The 14,060-nt window shown below is 41.3% G+C and overlaps 2 protein-coding genes across 3 annotated transcripts in view; one reads left to right on the plus strand and one right to left on the minus strand.

The window, feature by feature from the left end:
* Positions 1-2,185, plus strand: part of LOC145470271 (spectrin beta chain, non-erythrocytic 5-like) — a 49,121-nt gene extending 46,936 nt beyond the window's left edge. For both annotated transcript variants that reach the window (XM_081454101.1, XM_081454102.1), the window contains one exon: positions 1-2,185. This exon is cut by the window's left edge and continues 60 nt beyond it. In XM_081454101.1, the coding sequence (XP_081310227.1) occupies positions 1-1,951 (1,951 nt within the window). In that variant the 3' untranslated portion in view covers positions 1,952-2,185.
* A 100-nt stretch (positions 2,186-2,285) lies between these two features.
* LOC145470273 (uncharacterized) lies at positions 2,286-13,211 on the minus strand. The gene is made up of 17 exons (XM_081454105.1): positions 12,517-13,211; positions 11,855-12,053; positions 11,306-11,444; positions 11,067-11,155; positions 9,957-10,578; positions 8,979-9,210; positions 8,077-8,403; positions 7,683-7,871; positions 7,227-7,294; positions 6,608-6,751; positions 5,814-5,971; positions 5,196-5,384; positions 4,869-4,929; positions 4,427-4,484; positions 4,131-4,229; positions 3,500-3,645; positions 2,286-3,101 (listed from the first exon to the last, which is right to left on the minus strand). The coding sequence occupies exons 1-17, from the start codon at positions 12,607-12,609 to the stop codon at positions 3,035-3,037; spliced, it is 2,880 nt and encodes a 959-aa protein (XP_081310231.1). The 5' UTR covers positions 12,610-13,211; the 3' UTR covers positions 2,286-3,034.
* Positions 13,212-14,060: the final 849 nt, after the last annotated feature.

A 14,060-nucleotide genomic window follows, 5' to 3' on the forward strand; every position in this document is an offset into this window, starting at 1 on the left:
GAGTGCAGAAGGTTTTCTAACACGTCACGAGGAACACAAAGCAGAGATAGACACGCGGCAAAAGAGCGTCAACGAGTTCTACGAAGCCGCTGATACCCTCATTGCGGACGGTCATTCTGCATCCGCTGATGTCAAGGAGAAAAAGCAGCGGTTGCACACAGCGTGGCTAGCTTTGCAAGCAACTTGGAGTGAAAAAGGTGATGAGTTAGAACAAGCTAAGGAGGTGCAAGTGTTTAAACGGGATGCTGACCAATTAGAAGCCTGGCTGAATGCACGTGACCTTGATCAGGAGTCCGGTGACGTAGGCGATTCGTTGGATGCGGTGGAAGAATTGCTGAAGAAACACGAGGAGTTTGAGAACATGCTCCTTGCTCAAGAGATGAAATTATTGGGAATTACAAAACTGACGCAGCAGGAGCAAGGAATAAATAAACAGAGGGAGGAAGAGAATGAGCTGAGAGAAGAAGAAGAGAGAAGAAACAGAGAGGAGGAGGAAGAAAGGCTAGAAGAAGAACTCAAGGAAAGAATAAGACTGGAGGAGATAATGCAAAAACAAGAGGATGAAAGGAAGGAAAGAGAAAGAAAACAACGGGAGGAAAGAGAAAAGATAAGGGCCAAGGAAGAAAAGACAAGAGCGGAAGCAAACGCGAAGCAAGAGGAGAACAGGAAACGGCAGGAAGCCGAAAGACAGCAGGTCATGTTAGAAGAACAAAGGAGGCGAGAAGAACAGAAAAATACACGTGAAATCTACGACAGAAATAAAAATGGCGTCACTTCCGCCAGCAGTCCTCGGGATCAGCGGAAGGCCTCGGTGTCGTCAACTTTAGAAGGTATCTTGCAGCGCAAACAGGAACTTGAATCTGGTGGGAAAAGGGCGCATGTCCGCGCATGGAAGACGCTGTACGCGGTGTTACGCGGGCACCAACTTTTCTTTTACCGCGAGAAGAAGGACGCGCAAAGTACAAACTACGCGGCTCCTCCTATTGACTTGAAAGATGGCTTTTGCGAAGACGCCAGTGATGTCGCCAGACGAAAGAACGCTTTCAGAGTGCTTTGTGACGACGATTCCGATTTTCTCTTTGTTGCCAAAGATCCTTCTGATCTAAAGCGCTGGATGGGAAACATTAGTGAGGCCGCTGGCCAAACTGATCTCCCCAGTCCACCTCCTCCACCTCAGGCTGCACGGTTACCGAGCCCGAAGACGTCACCGCGCACGCCTCGCGAGGAAACTGGCGGCACTCCTAAGCTAGCAAAGCCTTACGGGCGAACTCCGAAACCTCTTATCACCGTCACGAGTTTTGATGATGACGAGGATGTCCTTATTGATCCCCCTCCCCCTCCCCCTGTTAATATCCCCCCTCCGTCAATTCCGTCGGACTTTTCAAACGATGACCTTTTGGAAAGTGATCTTGAAGATGAAAATAACTTAGTCGCGGATAGTGGTAGTCTTCCATTGGTGCCTGACAGCCCCCCAGCAGTACCTCCCCCGGATTTTGCCGACTTCGATGACCCTTGCGATAGTGACGACCTCCCTGTTTTGCCAACATCGCCGCCTCCGGAATTCCTTTCTGATGACGAAAATGGCTTTGACAATGACATGGAGGATTCCTCTTTTACCTATGTCCCTACAGCATTTGATCACCCCATCCCTCCCCCCAGGAGCAAAACTAAACCGACTCCTCCCCCTGTGGCGCCCAAACCGGAGGGGCGTCTACGATCAGACTCCGGGGAATCTTTAGACTCGGCGGGAAAAGGTCCCAAACCACCGGTCAAACCCAAACCCACGGTAGACAGAGCAAATCTAGCTGGTCAGCGGTCAACGGATAGTAGACATGCGCAAGGTACAGGAAAGTTGCGGTCAGCGGTGGACAGTCCAGAGTCTGCGCATGACGACAAGAGACACGAGAAGAGGAAAGGCGTTTTAGGGAATATTTTCAAAAAGAAAAAGTAAATGAATATCTGATATTACAATGCAGTACTGTAGTTAGTAATAGTAAATTTAAATTGCTCGTGTATATTTTAACATCATTTTTTGGAAAGCATTTTTAAACAACTTTTGTAGCCGAAATTGTAAATACGCACGTTTTAGGTACAGAATATTTAAAGATAGAACTTTTTACTATTTAACAACAAAGACTATGTTTATACAACTGTGTAGTTATAAATAAAGGTATGAACTAGAAAACATGATCCCATTTTTTCACAGATGGTTATATTTTTTTAAAATTTAACTGAAAACCAACATATTGTTTCCCAGGATACTACTTCCACGACTTTTCCTCGCACGTCCCTGTTTTTCAGAGCATAATTTTGTATAGACAGGACTCCAAAAATGACCATTAGAAACTCGCCTTGATGCACCAAGGAAGCAAGGAATGATATTTGTTTGTCTGTTGGTTTTTTCCTTTATTTCGTAGTACTAAATCTCAACATCGCTATAACCAGTTTCCCTCTTCTCACCCCTAGAGTGGGAAAGAGACCCTAGGATGGAAGTTTTATAAATACGTTCATTACATCTCCATATAGAACTCTCACTGACCCGGTTTTCGCAACATATGTAACGATGCTAAAACTATGAGATTGGGAGAACTGAGGCGCTAAAAAACCACTTCGTTATTACAAATTTCAGTCAATATCTTTTGCCATGCTCTTTTAATCTGACAACTTTGTCAATGCGACCAACCCTATGGAGTCCACAGCCTTTTGTTTCCTCGTGAGATACGGCCATATAATATTAAATACCGTGTTTTAATAATTACTCGAAATGTCAGTTGAGATCGCTGAAAAGAACAAATAACATTTCTTCACTGAAAGAATCTGGCGATTCTCTGACGGGGGTCCAATGGACTCTGGTTATCGGGTAAGCGCCATATTATTTATTGAAGGGAACTCTATGTAGAGAACATGTTCACAGCTCAAGAAAAGTTTCGTTTGTTAAGTTCCTTTAGTCAATGATATTTCCTTTCACCATTGCTGTATCATGACTATGTCACGTGACTTTGTATCACGTGCATCGAGTGACATTTCCAATTGGTTACACCTGGCCAGACTTTGTCTGTTCAATCACATCTTGAAGCTTCGTTATTTCTTGCTGAAGTCTGTTTGTGAAAAGGTCAAGGAAAGTACACGATTAATCTGTTCTAACAACGCTAACTATTACATTTCCCATGCTAACCCGAGGCCACGAAGACCAAATGTGGCGTTGAATTTTTACTTTTGACCGCCGTGAGCGTTTTCCCGCCCTTAGCAGCGGTTACATGTTTTCCCGCCCTTGACAGGTTCATGGCACTAGTTGTATGCTTTTGCTTCATGTTCTGATTGGTGCATTGCACCTCACTGCTGATTGGCCACATATGATTACTCTGGTCAACTCGTTCCCAGGGTCTCTCATCCTATCTTCTCCTTGAGAGATCCTGGGAACGAGGTTGCGCTCTGGTTTAGTTTTGGTTTTACCACAATGAAATAAGAGCACTAGCTAGAGCAAGGAATATGAAGGATATCAGCTTCATCAAAATCTTCAACTTCCACAACTGCTTCCAACCTCCCCTCCAGTTCACTTAGTTTATCCAGGAGCTTTTCATAATCCTCTATCTGTTTTTGAAAGATTTCGTCATCTGACGACTTGAGAGGCTGAGAGGCCGCATCCTAACGGAATAACTGAAATCAGCTGACATGTTTTCAAATAAATACTTTGGAGCCATCTAAAACTTTTGTTACGAACCAGCAAGTTCCCAAACATTGTTCTTTGGATCACTCTTGCGAGAAAATTGTCTTTACTGCGCCTTTCAATGACATGCGGACTCTAAAATTCAAAGCTCAACCGACAAATGCGTTTTTCGCTACCGTCAATCAAATGTTAGGAGGCTCCTCCCGGCTTCCGACAACCACCGAGCGCGCAGTAATCAAATCAAATCGTTGAGCACAGTTCAGACAACATAGTCGGAAGCTGGGAGGAGCCGCCGAACATTTGATTGACGGTAGCGAACGACGCATTTGTCGGTTGAGCTTTGTTATTGAAAGGCGCAGTAAGGATTTCCGACATCTCCTCACGGCAAAAAGAATGGATTGCAATTGATTAAATCGTACAGATTAAGTACTATGTTGAAAAATCTACAGCCATTAAGACTCACCGAATTCTCTTTGATGTCGTGAACTTGAGATTCCATTTGACTGTGATCTAGATCAGGCTTGGGAATATCATGTTTATTGCACAGGTCTGATACGAGGTTCTGAAAAGGAGAAATTACAGTGAAATGGCAGATTCACATTGAGTAATAAGTCTAGGAAACTTCGGGGTTTAGCTCCTAACCATCTTGCGATTCTAGTTTCAATCTTACCGGCTTCACATTATCAACTGCGTCGAAAGGGAAACGGAAATTTTACGTGTATTATATTAAATTGACATCTTGACATCTCCAACACTTACTCTGCAAGTTTTAGCCTCTGTCTCTAGTAATGCCTTCACAAGACTGTCATCACCGATTCTGTTTAGAATATGAAAAAGATAATGAAAACGAGTTGTGTTTATGAATTAATAGTTATAAAATGTAGGTAAAGTCTGCATACGAGCCAAGTGGCTCATCAGGTCAGCGCTTATCCCGGTTTCAGTAACATGAAGCGACTAGGAGTATTTCTACTCCCCTCTGGATGGGGGTGGAGAGAGACACTGTGAGAGTAAAGTGTCTTCCCAAGAACACAAAACAATGTCCCCAGCCAGGGCTCCAATCCGAACCTCTTGATCCTGAAGCAAGCGCACTAACCATGAGGCCACCGCCCCTCCACAAAACGTGGAGAAATACAAACTCTGTTCAAAACCGTACTAATCTCTATGCATGCTATTAAATGACAAGGGCAATAACTCGTTTTACCTGTTTATTTGTTCCTGGAGTACTTGAATCACAGCGGATGCCTTCTCTACAGTAACCACAGCTAACGAGAGACGATAAGATAAGCTTACAAGAACGTTCGAAGTACAAGCTAACTACAAGCAGTCTTGAGCTAGAGGAAGAAAACGCCACATCATCTACCTATGTAAATACTCGATGACTTGCGTAAAAATTGGAGAATATTCAAATACGATAAAGACACCTGATGGTTACCACTCAAATGAGAGCGAAGATTTCGACTCCAGCCAACTCTCAGCTGAAACTTGCCGTTATTTAGGCGGCAAGAAAGCGAGAAAGTTAAAACCTTACCTGTAAGACGATCCTTTTCGCCAATCTCTGCTTCTAGCTCTGCGCTCTCTTGTTGTGCTTTCTCCAACGACTTCTTATCTTCCGCAAGTTCCTTTAACAACCGTTCAAGTTTTTCTTGACTTTTAATTCCCTCTTGATTTAGTGCGTCTCTTTCCTCTTTTAACCGTTTAGCTTGTTTGAAATTTTTTTCTAAACAGCAAAAGTAAACTTAGTTAAAGGCGATACCTCCGTGAAATGAATAGCTTTTAGTTAAATTTGACTCGTGATTGCCTTGCTTTTGCGTTTCCAGAGCTTCACAAAAACACGCAAAACGCGATGTTCTGGCTAGGACCAATCACAAAGCAGCACGAAACAAAACAGTCGTGATCTTCGTTAAGGTTACGTGAGTTTTCCGGCGCTTTGCGTTGGTAACATGTTCTTCCGCGCTTGACCCTGTCACGATTTTATCGCTTCCCGCGCTTTTACGCAGTTACATCTTTTCCCGCGCCAAGCACCAGCGATGTGTTTTCGCCTTGAGTTCTGATTGGTTCATTGCATTTCCGCTGTAACTATTTTTTAATTTTCCGTTTTGAGAAGTCTTCCTCCATTTAACCTTCACTTTACGTTCATATTGATTACCTTTCTTTGCTATTTCCTTGGCTGCGTCCAGATCAGATATCTGAGACTCGACCTCACTCAAAGTTTTTCTGAGTGTCGCCACGCCTCTTTGTCCCAGCTGGATCTTGTTTGATAGGCTCGTGATTTTCTGGGACACTTCCTTCTGCTTAACATGAAGACTAAGTGAAGGGATAGAGCGATTTTCAATTGAGTCTCGTAAAACCAAAACCAAAACAACTCAGCTAATCTGAAACCGTATATTAAAACCAAAAGCAAAGTAATTGCCTGATTACTTCCGACACCCAATTTAAAACCTCTAAGGACTATTTCCACTATAAATTAAAATATTTAGCTGGTTTTCACACGGGTCCTCTATCCTGGCGGAATTGCAATTTGGAAATGTTGGTTTTTGTGGAGGGAGGAAAACCGGAGAACCCGGAGAAAAACCCTCGGAGCAAGGCGAAAACCAACAACAACTCAACCCACATATGGCACCGGGGTGGCATCCAACCTGGGCCAGATTGGTGGGAGGCGAGCACTCTCACTACTGCGCCATCCTTGCTCACCGCAATTTAAATTAGGTGAGTCATTATTCTGAATGATTCAGAGTTCTAATGCCTGAGTTGAAAGAATTTTTGTTGCCTTTTTGGTACCTCATATCTCCTTTCATCATAGCTTGCCTTTTTTGTCGCTACTCAACGATAATGGTTAACGTTTTGAAACACGAAGGAACGAAACACCCGTTGATCATCGTATACCTTACTGTGAACAACAACTTTCCAAGATGGAGAGGTATCGTAAATTTATCAACGAACCTTGCTAGTTTAGAGTCTGCGTTGAAAGTGAAATGCTTCATGTTTAGAAATTCTTGAGCAGACTGTTGTTGTTCTTCTAGCCATTTGATTGTCTGTTCAGACTTCTCCAGCTCATCAGAAACAGATGAAACAACGCCTGCCAACCTACAAAATGAAACAACAGAAGTGGTATGTTTTCTCGTTTCTCTAAGGCCTCGTTCACACAACGCCGGAGGAATTTAAAACGGGAGGTTTCACTCTGAAAACGCACCAAATGTTTTCCGTCCACACTACGCCGGAGGAATTTTTAACAAAACGTAACAATCACCGGTCATTTTGGATTTGTGTTTGAGGAAAACTCGGGCAGGGAAATCACGTGATTATCGTGACGTCATCGTTTTCAAAAAGCTCCGTTTTCAAAATGTTTTCCGTCCACACGAAAACGCAAAGTCGGAGTTTTCAAATTCCTCCGGTTTGAAGAGCGTTTTCGAAAAGCTCCATTTTCGTGACGGATTAGTGTGGACGGTAGGCCTAACCGTAGAAATAAAGCTGCGTTTTCAAATTTCTCCGGCGCAGTGTGGACGCTGCCTCAGACCACTGCCAAAAAACAGTACTTTTAAACAAAAAATTCGAGACTCACTCTTGTTCTCTTTTGTACTTCTCCTCTGTTTGGTCATCAAACTCTTTCTGGCTAAGCGACAACAGCTCCTAAAAAGACCAACGTAACAGTGCCATTTACTTTAGAGTAGTTTCCAACTGAGAGGCGTAAAACCAAAACCACTTATAACTCTAACCAATCACAAAAGACACAAAAATCCATTGGACCAATCAAACTCAAAGTAAATACACGCAGTTGATGCGAAGCGCGGGAAAACGTGTTCGAGCGAACCACCATTGGTTTTGGTTTTACTTTCTGATTGGATGAAAAAAGTGGCGTTAATTTTTTAAGCCAATCGTGTAGCGCAGTAATGGATTGGAGAGCTCCTAAATGGTTTGATTGGTCGAGAAATGACACAAACCCATTCGGAGGAGTCTAACACAATGTTGAAAATGCCTTTGAGTTAAGGACAATTCATTACGCGATTTATTAACTCACAAATTCCTCCTGTAATGACTTCTCTCTTTTTTCTATTTCTTGTTGTTGTTTATCAAGAGCTTCCTGTTGAGGACTGAATTCCGTCTTGACAGACTCAATCTTGTTTTCTTCCTCTTCTATGGCGTTCGTAAACTCCGTTTCTTCCTCTCTTAACTTGGCAAGCTTTGCTTCTAATGCTGAAATTTCTCCCTGCAAGTAAAACAGTAGGGATAGAGAAGTAATACATCAAAAACGAAAGACTGTGTTTGACCATATTTCCAAACACCGACAAGAGAGTTGAAAATACGATGCGCAGCGGAGTATTTTGACGAACTTCGAAAAGTTTGCAAATGTGGTCAAACATGGTCTTTCGTGTTTGATGTATCACATAATTATTCAAGTGAGTTGATTTCACCTGCAGAAATCCTCTCTGAAGCATAAGCTCTTCCTTTCTTGTCTGGAACTCCTCTGTTTTTTGCAAAATCTCGTTGCTTAATTCCTTATTTTCAGCTTCCATATGTTCCTTGTCAAGTTTCAAGTGATCCATAGTTCTTTCTAACCTCTGTCGATCAGAATTCAAACGTTGCTTTTCCTTCGCACTCCAGGTAGAGCTGATTTCCTTGTGACTCGCAAGACACTCTTGTTGTTCTTCTCGTACTTCTTGGAGAGTTGTCTGGTTCTGTCTGTAGATATCAGCCTCTTTTTGTGCTATTTCGGCTCTCAGCTTTAATGCTCTCTCAACCTTTCGAAAAACAAGTTCGATTCAACTTTTAACATTTCAAAGGGAAGAGGTGGAATAGATAAAGAAAGGCAAGAGGGAGGGATGAAAAAAAAAGGCAGGAAGACGAAGGTATACGTCTGAAACACACATGTGTAATCGTATATAGCGCAGTTACTCCACCATGTAGGCCTTATTGCTAAGATAATCCCCCTCACGTTATTTTTGAACAGTTACCACGCGCGTTGCATGGATGTTTTCTTGGACGATGAAAATGCTCATAAAGCCGCTTGGACTGTTCACGTGAGCAAACTCGGCGTCACGTGATTGGCTATTTCTAGACCCCCCTATTTTGGTGGAGCCATGATGCGTACCTATGGCGAGGAAAAAAAGACTAATATGACACCAAAGGATACAAAAAAAGGTACGTGATGTACAATTAAGTATTTACCGTACCCAAATTCGGCCATATCAAGGTCATTGGCCTGATATCACGGGACAACACGTCCGTGCTAGTAGACGCTGCTTCAGATTGGCTAAATCCGAATTGGGGTGTGGTGAATTATTTTATTAAGACCAATAACTGTATGCTATTGTACCTTGTTATCTTGGGCTGGTAATCTATATCTTGCACATTCCAGCTCTGCTTTAAGTTGTTCCATTCTGTCACTTATCTCTTCAGCAAGGTCGTAGTTCTCACTGGCTAAGGCTTGGCTTTCCTCCACTTGAAGTTCCTTAAATTGTTGTTCCTTTAAACTCTCTACATTGTGTGATCCTGTGTACATCTGTAACAAGTCTTCCTCAAGGATACTAAGACACCTTTTGTCTTCACTTCATTGAACAAAAAAAAATTATAAAATCCCCGTTAAGTTCATTTGAAATGCACTTTGTATTTTTTCTTTCTCTCTAGTTAAAGCTCCACAAATGGACACTTCTCATGACTGACATTCACACTTTTCATGACCAAATGAGGGAATAAAGCTTGTTGTTGTTGTTTTTGTTGTTGTAGACAGACACACTTCTTAATGGACATTCAATCGGTCCTGGTCAATCAAGAACAGTAAATTTTGAATCTACCACAAGCAGCACCTCTCCTAAAAGGCATTTTATTCTGTTCCCAGGAGTGTCCATTTGTGAGAAGCTAGACAATAAAGAGGTTTCACTGACTGTCAGGCTAATAATAAAAATGGTCATCTTCACGGCATTGGGTTCTCTGTTATACCTTTCCATGCCGAACAACTCAATAAGAGGGGGTGAGGCAGCTTTATCCAAAATTGCTTCTCCTGGTCCTGGCTTTAACCCTCTGTTACATAGTCTAACTCACAAAACCACTCCCTTACACAGGCTCACTTTCCTCCTCCCCCACCCCCACCCCCCCCCCCCAAACACACACACGCAACCCTATTAACCCTATGTTACATAGAGTCACTAACTCAACCACTTTCTTATGCAGGCTCACCTTACCCCCACACCCACACAACTTCAGTCTATCCTTTCCCTACACATAATATCTCTTCCCCTCCCCTACATTGCTTCTCTTTCACTTTAGGTTTACCCCTCACAAAGAGTCATGTTACCTTAACATTGTAAGTTGTGATTTCAAGTGCTGCAAAGCAATTCTCAGTTTCACTGAAGTTCCATGCAATGAATGCACACTTTCTGGAGACAGGTCAAGATTGCACCTTTCCAGATCACTGGCAGAATTTACGTCACCTGTCACCTGTTTTAGCCCTGGGTTGGCTTGCTCACTAGAACCAGGTTGACATGTACTGTTGCGAGCACTGCTCAACATTGAATAGCTAGTCACTGCAAAGCTGTCATTCATGTTCACATTAAGAATCTCAGGAGGATTCTCGATTGAATCCAAAAACATCTCACTTTCTTCAATGTCCTCAGTTCCTTCTAATCTCTCGAGGGATTTTTCTAGTTTGGTCATTTCAGCGGCAATTTCCAACTGGCCATCTGTCAAATCACCATGAAGATTAACATTCTGACTTTGATCTAAAATCTTTAAATGCACATTGTCTTTTAAGGGTTCTTCCCTGGAAATTCCTGTCAGTGTGCCATTGCCTGTTTGAGCTGTCACATCTTCAAACAAATTTTCATCTGATGAAGAGGGAGTTCCAATAGAATACAGTGGTGTTGGAGTTTTTGGATTAGGTCCTTCAGCTCTTGCATTATTTTCTGCATTTGTTGCATCTAAATCACAAGTTAAAACCTTATAATAAGTTACTGTACAATACAAATCAGGGATATCCAGTGATCAGACGTGACTGTTATCTCATCAATACCAATAATAATTATTGTTGAATAGTGCAAAGATGAAACTGCCAAAAAAGGCGAGGATTGCGGCACTACTGGCATCACACCCCCCTCCTGCATCACCACTCTATTCTTCTCTCACTTCTCTTCTTGCTGCTCCCAACTAACTGAATGCCTGAAAGAGCCCCTCAGGTTTAAAATGCCGTTGACCGTTGCTGTTGTCATTGTTGTTGTTTAGTCCATCTATTTCTTATTTATCAATGTATGATACTTCAAAGCTCAAAATTCCTTGATCTTTTCTTTTACTCAGGAACCATGTCAACTGCAGCTAAAAGCTTTAATCTGTTACTCTAATGCTTCAGCATGTAATGCCCTAATTTGTATAATGACAGTGTTGAGTTATTGATATTGTAATTAGAACATACTTTCGTGTGTTCCAGGTCTTCCTTGTTCCACAGGATCACAAACTTTCTCCTCAATTGCAACCACATCACCATTTTGTTCATTAGTGTCCCTTAATTAATAATCAAAACAATATCCAACAAAAAAGAAGATATCAATTTACAAAGACACATTCAACAATCAATAAACTGCTGCTGGCCATCCAAGTCAAAAATATTTAAGTTAATATAAACAAAAATTTGAATTAATTAACTATGCTTACCCTTTACTGTCAGGTTGTCTAGCATATCCAGGTCTGACCATATGCCGAGTTTTTTTCTTCTTTGTAGTTGATTGTCCAACTTGTTGTGGAATAGGTGATGGCTGTATAGGTTCAGGTAACAATTCCATTTCTGGTCTCGCTGTAATATCATAGAGAAAGGTCATTTTAAGTCTGTCTTCAAGCCTAGGGTAGAACCAGGCCAGTACTAATAAAATGACAGCTTCCATGATATAAAGTGGCTAGGAATATTGCTACTCACTCTAAATGGAATTCTTGGGTTCACCCCTAGTAATAAAACTTTGCTGAAATCTTCTGCCAACCCCCCCTCCACCCTCCCCCCACCCCCTTACAAAACAATGAAGAACTCTCATGAACTAGTCATGAAGTGTTCCCAAGTCAAACTCGGTGCAACTCACCTCATTTGCTTTCTATCTTCTCGTATCCAACACATGCTTGTGGAATAATTGTTAACTATTGCACTATAAGTTGTTGTGTGTATACCTAGCTGTTATAAATATACTTTGTAATGTGGGCATTTGAATACTTTACCGAGGACTGCCGCAAAGCCTTGTATGTTTTCAGTGTCTATTTCTGTTAAACTGCTCTGTTCTTGAGGTTCTTTGGTAACAGGAGTAACGTCAGTGTGCCTCATCAAACTTAGGTTGTCACTCGCTGCTCCATAACTAGCTGTTACGGTCATGCCACTAAATAAAGAGGCACCAGCATCACTGTCCTCTGTCCTCTCCCTCTGAAATAAATTTTTCCAAAAAAAAGTGAATCCTTAGTATAAAGCTTAACAAACATACCTGTGGGGATCCATCAATAAAAACTGGGTAAATAAATTTAAACCCAATTCAATCGGTCTGAGCTCCACTGAATTCGATTAATCGATTTTTGTTGTCAATAAAGGGTCTTAATTTAGCGATTTCAAGTGATTTTAATCCACCGTGCACAGTGTCTTAGGTTTTTAAACCAAACAAAGATCCAACTTTTTATTTCACTGCAACAACTTTTAAGTAAAATTAATACCATCGTTTTACATTTAACCATTATTTTAGTTCTTCTTTGTACATCAAAAAGAAGATCTGGCCATTACCTAGTAATAAATATATAAAATCCAAGCAAAGCGAATCACTATGTAAGATAACGCGGAAGTGAAGTCTTAGTAGAATTGCCTCATAACTATCTAGAAAGCAAATGTATTTACACACCGAAGTAATCGGTAAACCATCTCCAGAAACTTGAGATTTTTTATCTCGGGAAGATGAAGGTCTCAGCTTCCGTGAACGAAAGAACAACGACATGTCTTACTTAAAATGTCTCAGTTTCATCGAGTTGATCCGCCATATTGAATTGTTAAATTCGCGCCTGCGATGTTCGACCGCTTTCACGACGTTTACTAGTGCCAGTACTCTACTAATTTCTACTCTACCAAACCGTGCATAGTGACCAGTGTCTTAGCGCGTAGACAGTAAATTTCTCCCAGTAAATTTCTACACTACCAACGTCAAATTACATGCAAGCAATTATACAAAATTCTTCATTCCCCTATCCCGTCTTTAAGTGGTCCTGGGATAACAAGCTTCCCTCGCCATGCGCTTGTATTTACTTTTTACCCTTTTAGTAACTCCCTCCCCTCCCCCCGTCCGTCCCTGGGGTTGTCATACACTGTACATCTATTTATATATCTGACTTTTGTCTCTTCTAGACTTAAAGGTTTTAGTTTTCTTTGTCTTGTCTTGTGTGATTATTTTTTTACTAGACACATTTTCTTGATGTGTTTTTGTTTGCATTCGGCCAGCCATAACAGATGATATCTAAGGTTCCATGTTCTCTTGTTTAAACAAGGCAGATAAAATTTGACTTAGGCTCCATCGACAAACATCTTGATTCAACAAGATGACACATGACAAAAAAATAACGCTTTTCCTCTTTTTTATTATTTTCCAACCATTAACGTTGCCACCGTGTTTTGTCCACATAAATGCAACTGGTTCAACAGAGACAAAAACCGCTATTCAAAGCTTCATTTCATTTGAATAATCTGCATTGAAAATGTCCCTGTAGAATTTTCAAATCTTCGACTCCTTTAATTTGTTTTTGACAGTGTTTTTGACCCAGGCGGCGTTTTGTAAATTTTTTTTTTTTTTCAGCTACGTTTTATAATGTGCTTGTGTTTGCGTTTTGTTAGAGCGGTGTCAATATTGCCCAACCGGTGAAGGTCGCTCGAGGGCGACATTTGAGCTGAACAGGACTTTGGTCTCTATCTACAAATACATCTTAGAATTGAAGCACTGGATAAGACATACACAGTTAGAACTTTTGTTTGTATCTATTAACGTAAAGAATGTTCTGCAAATTTGCCTCTAAAAATGACCTTATTTTCTAATGTTTCAGTCATCAAACATCTTTTGCATAAAGCTGTTTGAAGCAACAACGTTTCACGGGCGTCCGTTTTAATTGTAAGATGTAATGTTTTTTTTTTTTTACGTGCAAATGTAAAAACATTTTCTTCCACTCCTTTATAAATAGCCACTAGGTGTGACCAGGCCTGAAGTTTGACGTTATTATACTTCTGAGAAATCTTTGAGGTCATTTTATCGTCTTGGCCCCAGCTGCGAACATCTTTCTGATAGCATCTTTTATGAGCTTGCGTAATTTACATCCACCAGTGAATTTTCATAACGCTTATTTACCGATCAGCCATGTTGCTGGAAAACGAAGGTACAATTTGTGACAGAATGAGGAGGGTTAC

The sequence above is a fragment of the Orbicella franksi genome, chromosome 15, assembly GCF_964199315.1.
Source record: "Orbicella franksi chromosome 15, jaOrbFran1.1, whole genome shotgun sequence".
In the NCBI taxonomy this organism is placed as follows: domain Eukaryota; kingdom Metazoa; phylum Cnidaria; class Anthozoa; order Scleractinia; family Merulinidae; genus Orbicella; species Orbicella franksi.

What these genes read in the sequence shown, in the direction of transcription:
- LOC145470273 (XM_081454105.1), bottom strand. Translation starts at nt 12,609, where the DNA reads ATGTCGTTGTTCTTTCGTTCACGGAAGCTGAGACCTTCATCTTCCCGA. An exon ending in CGAAAAGGATCGTCTTACAG is followed by an intron (nt 4,930 to 5,195) that starts GTAAGGTTTTAA and finishes GTCTCTCGTTAG; the next exon opens with CTGTGGTTACTGTAGAGAAG. An exon ending in ACGACATCAAAGAGAATTCG is followed by an intron (nt 3,646 to 4,130) that starts GTGAGTCTTAAT and finishes TTATTCCGTTAG; the next exon opens with GATGCGGCCTCTCAGCCTCT.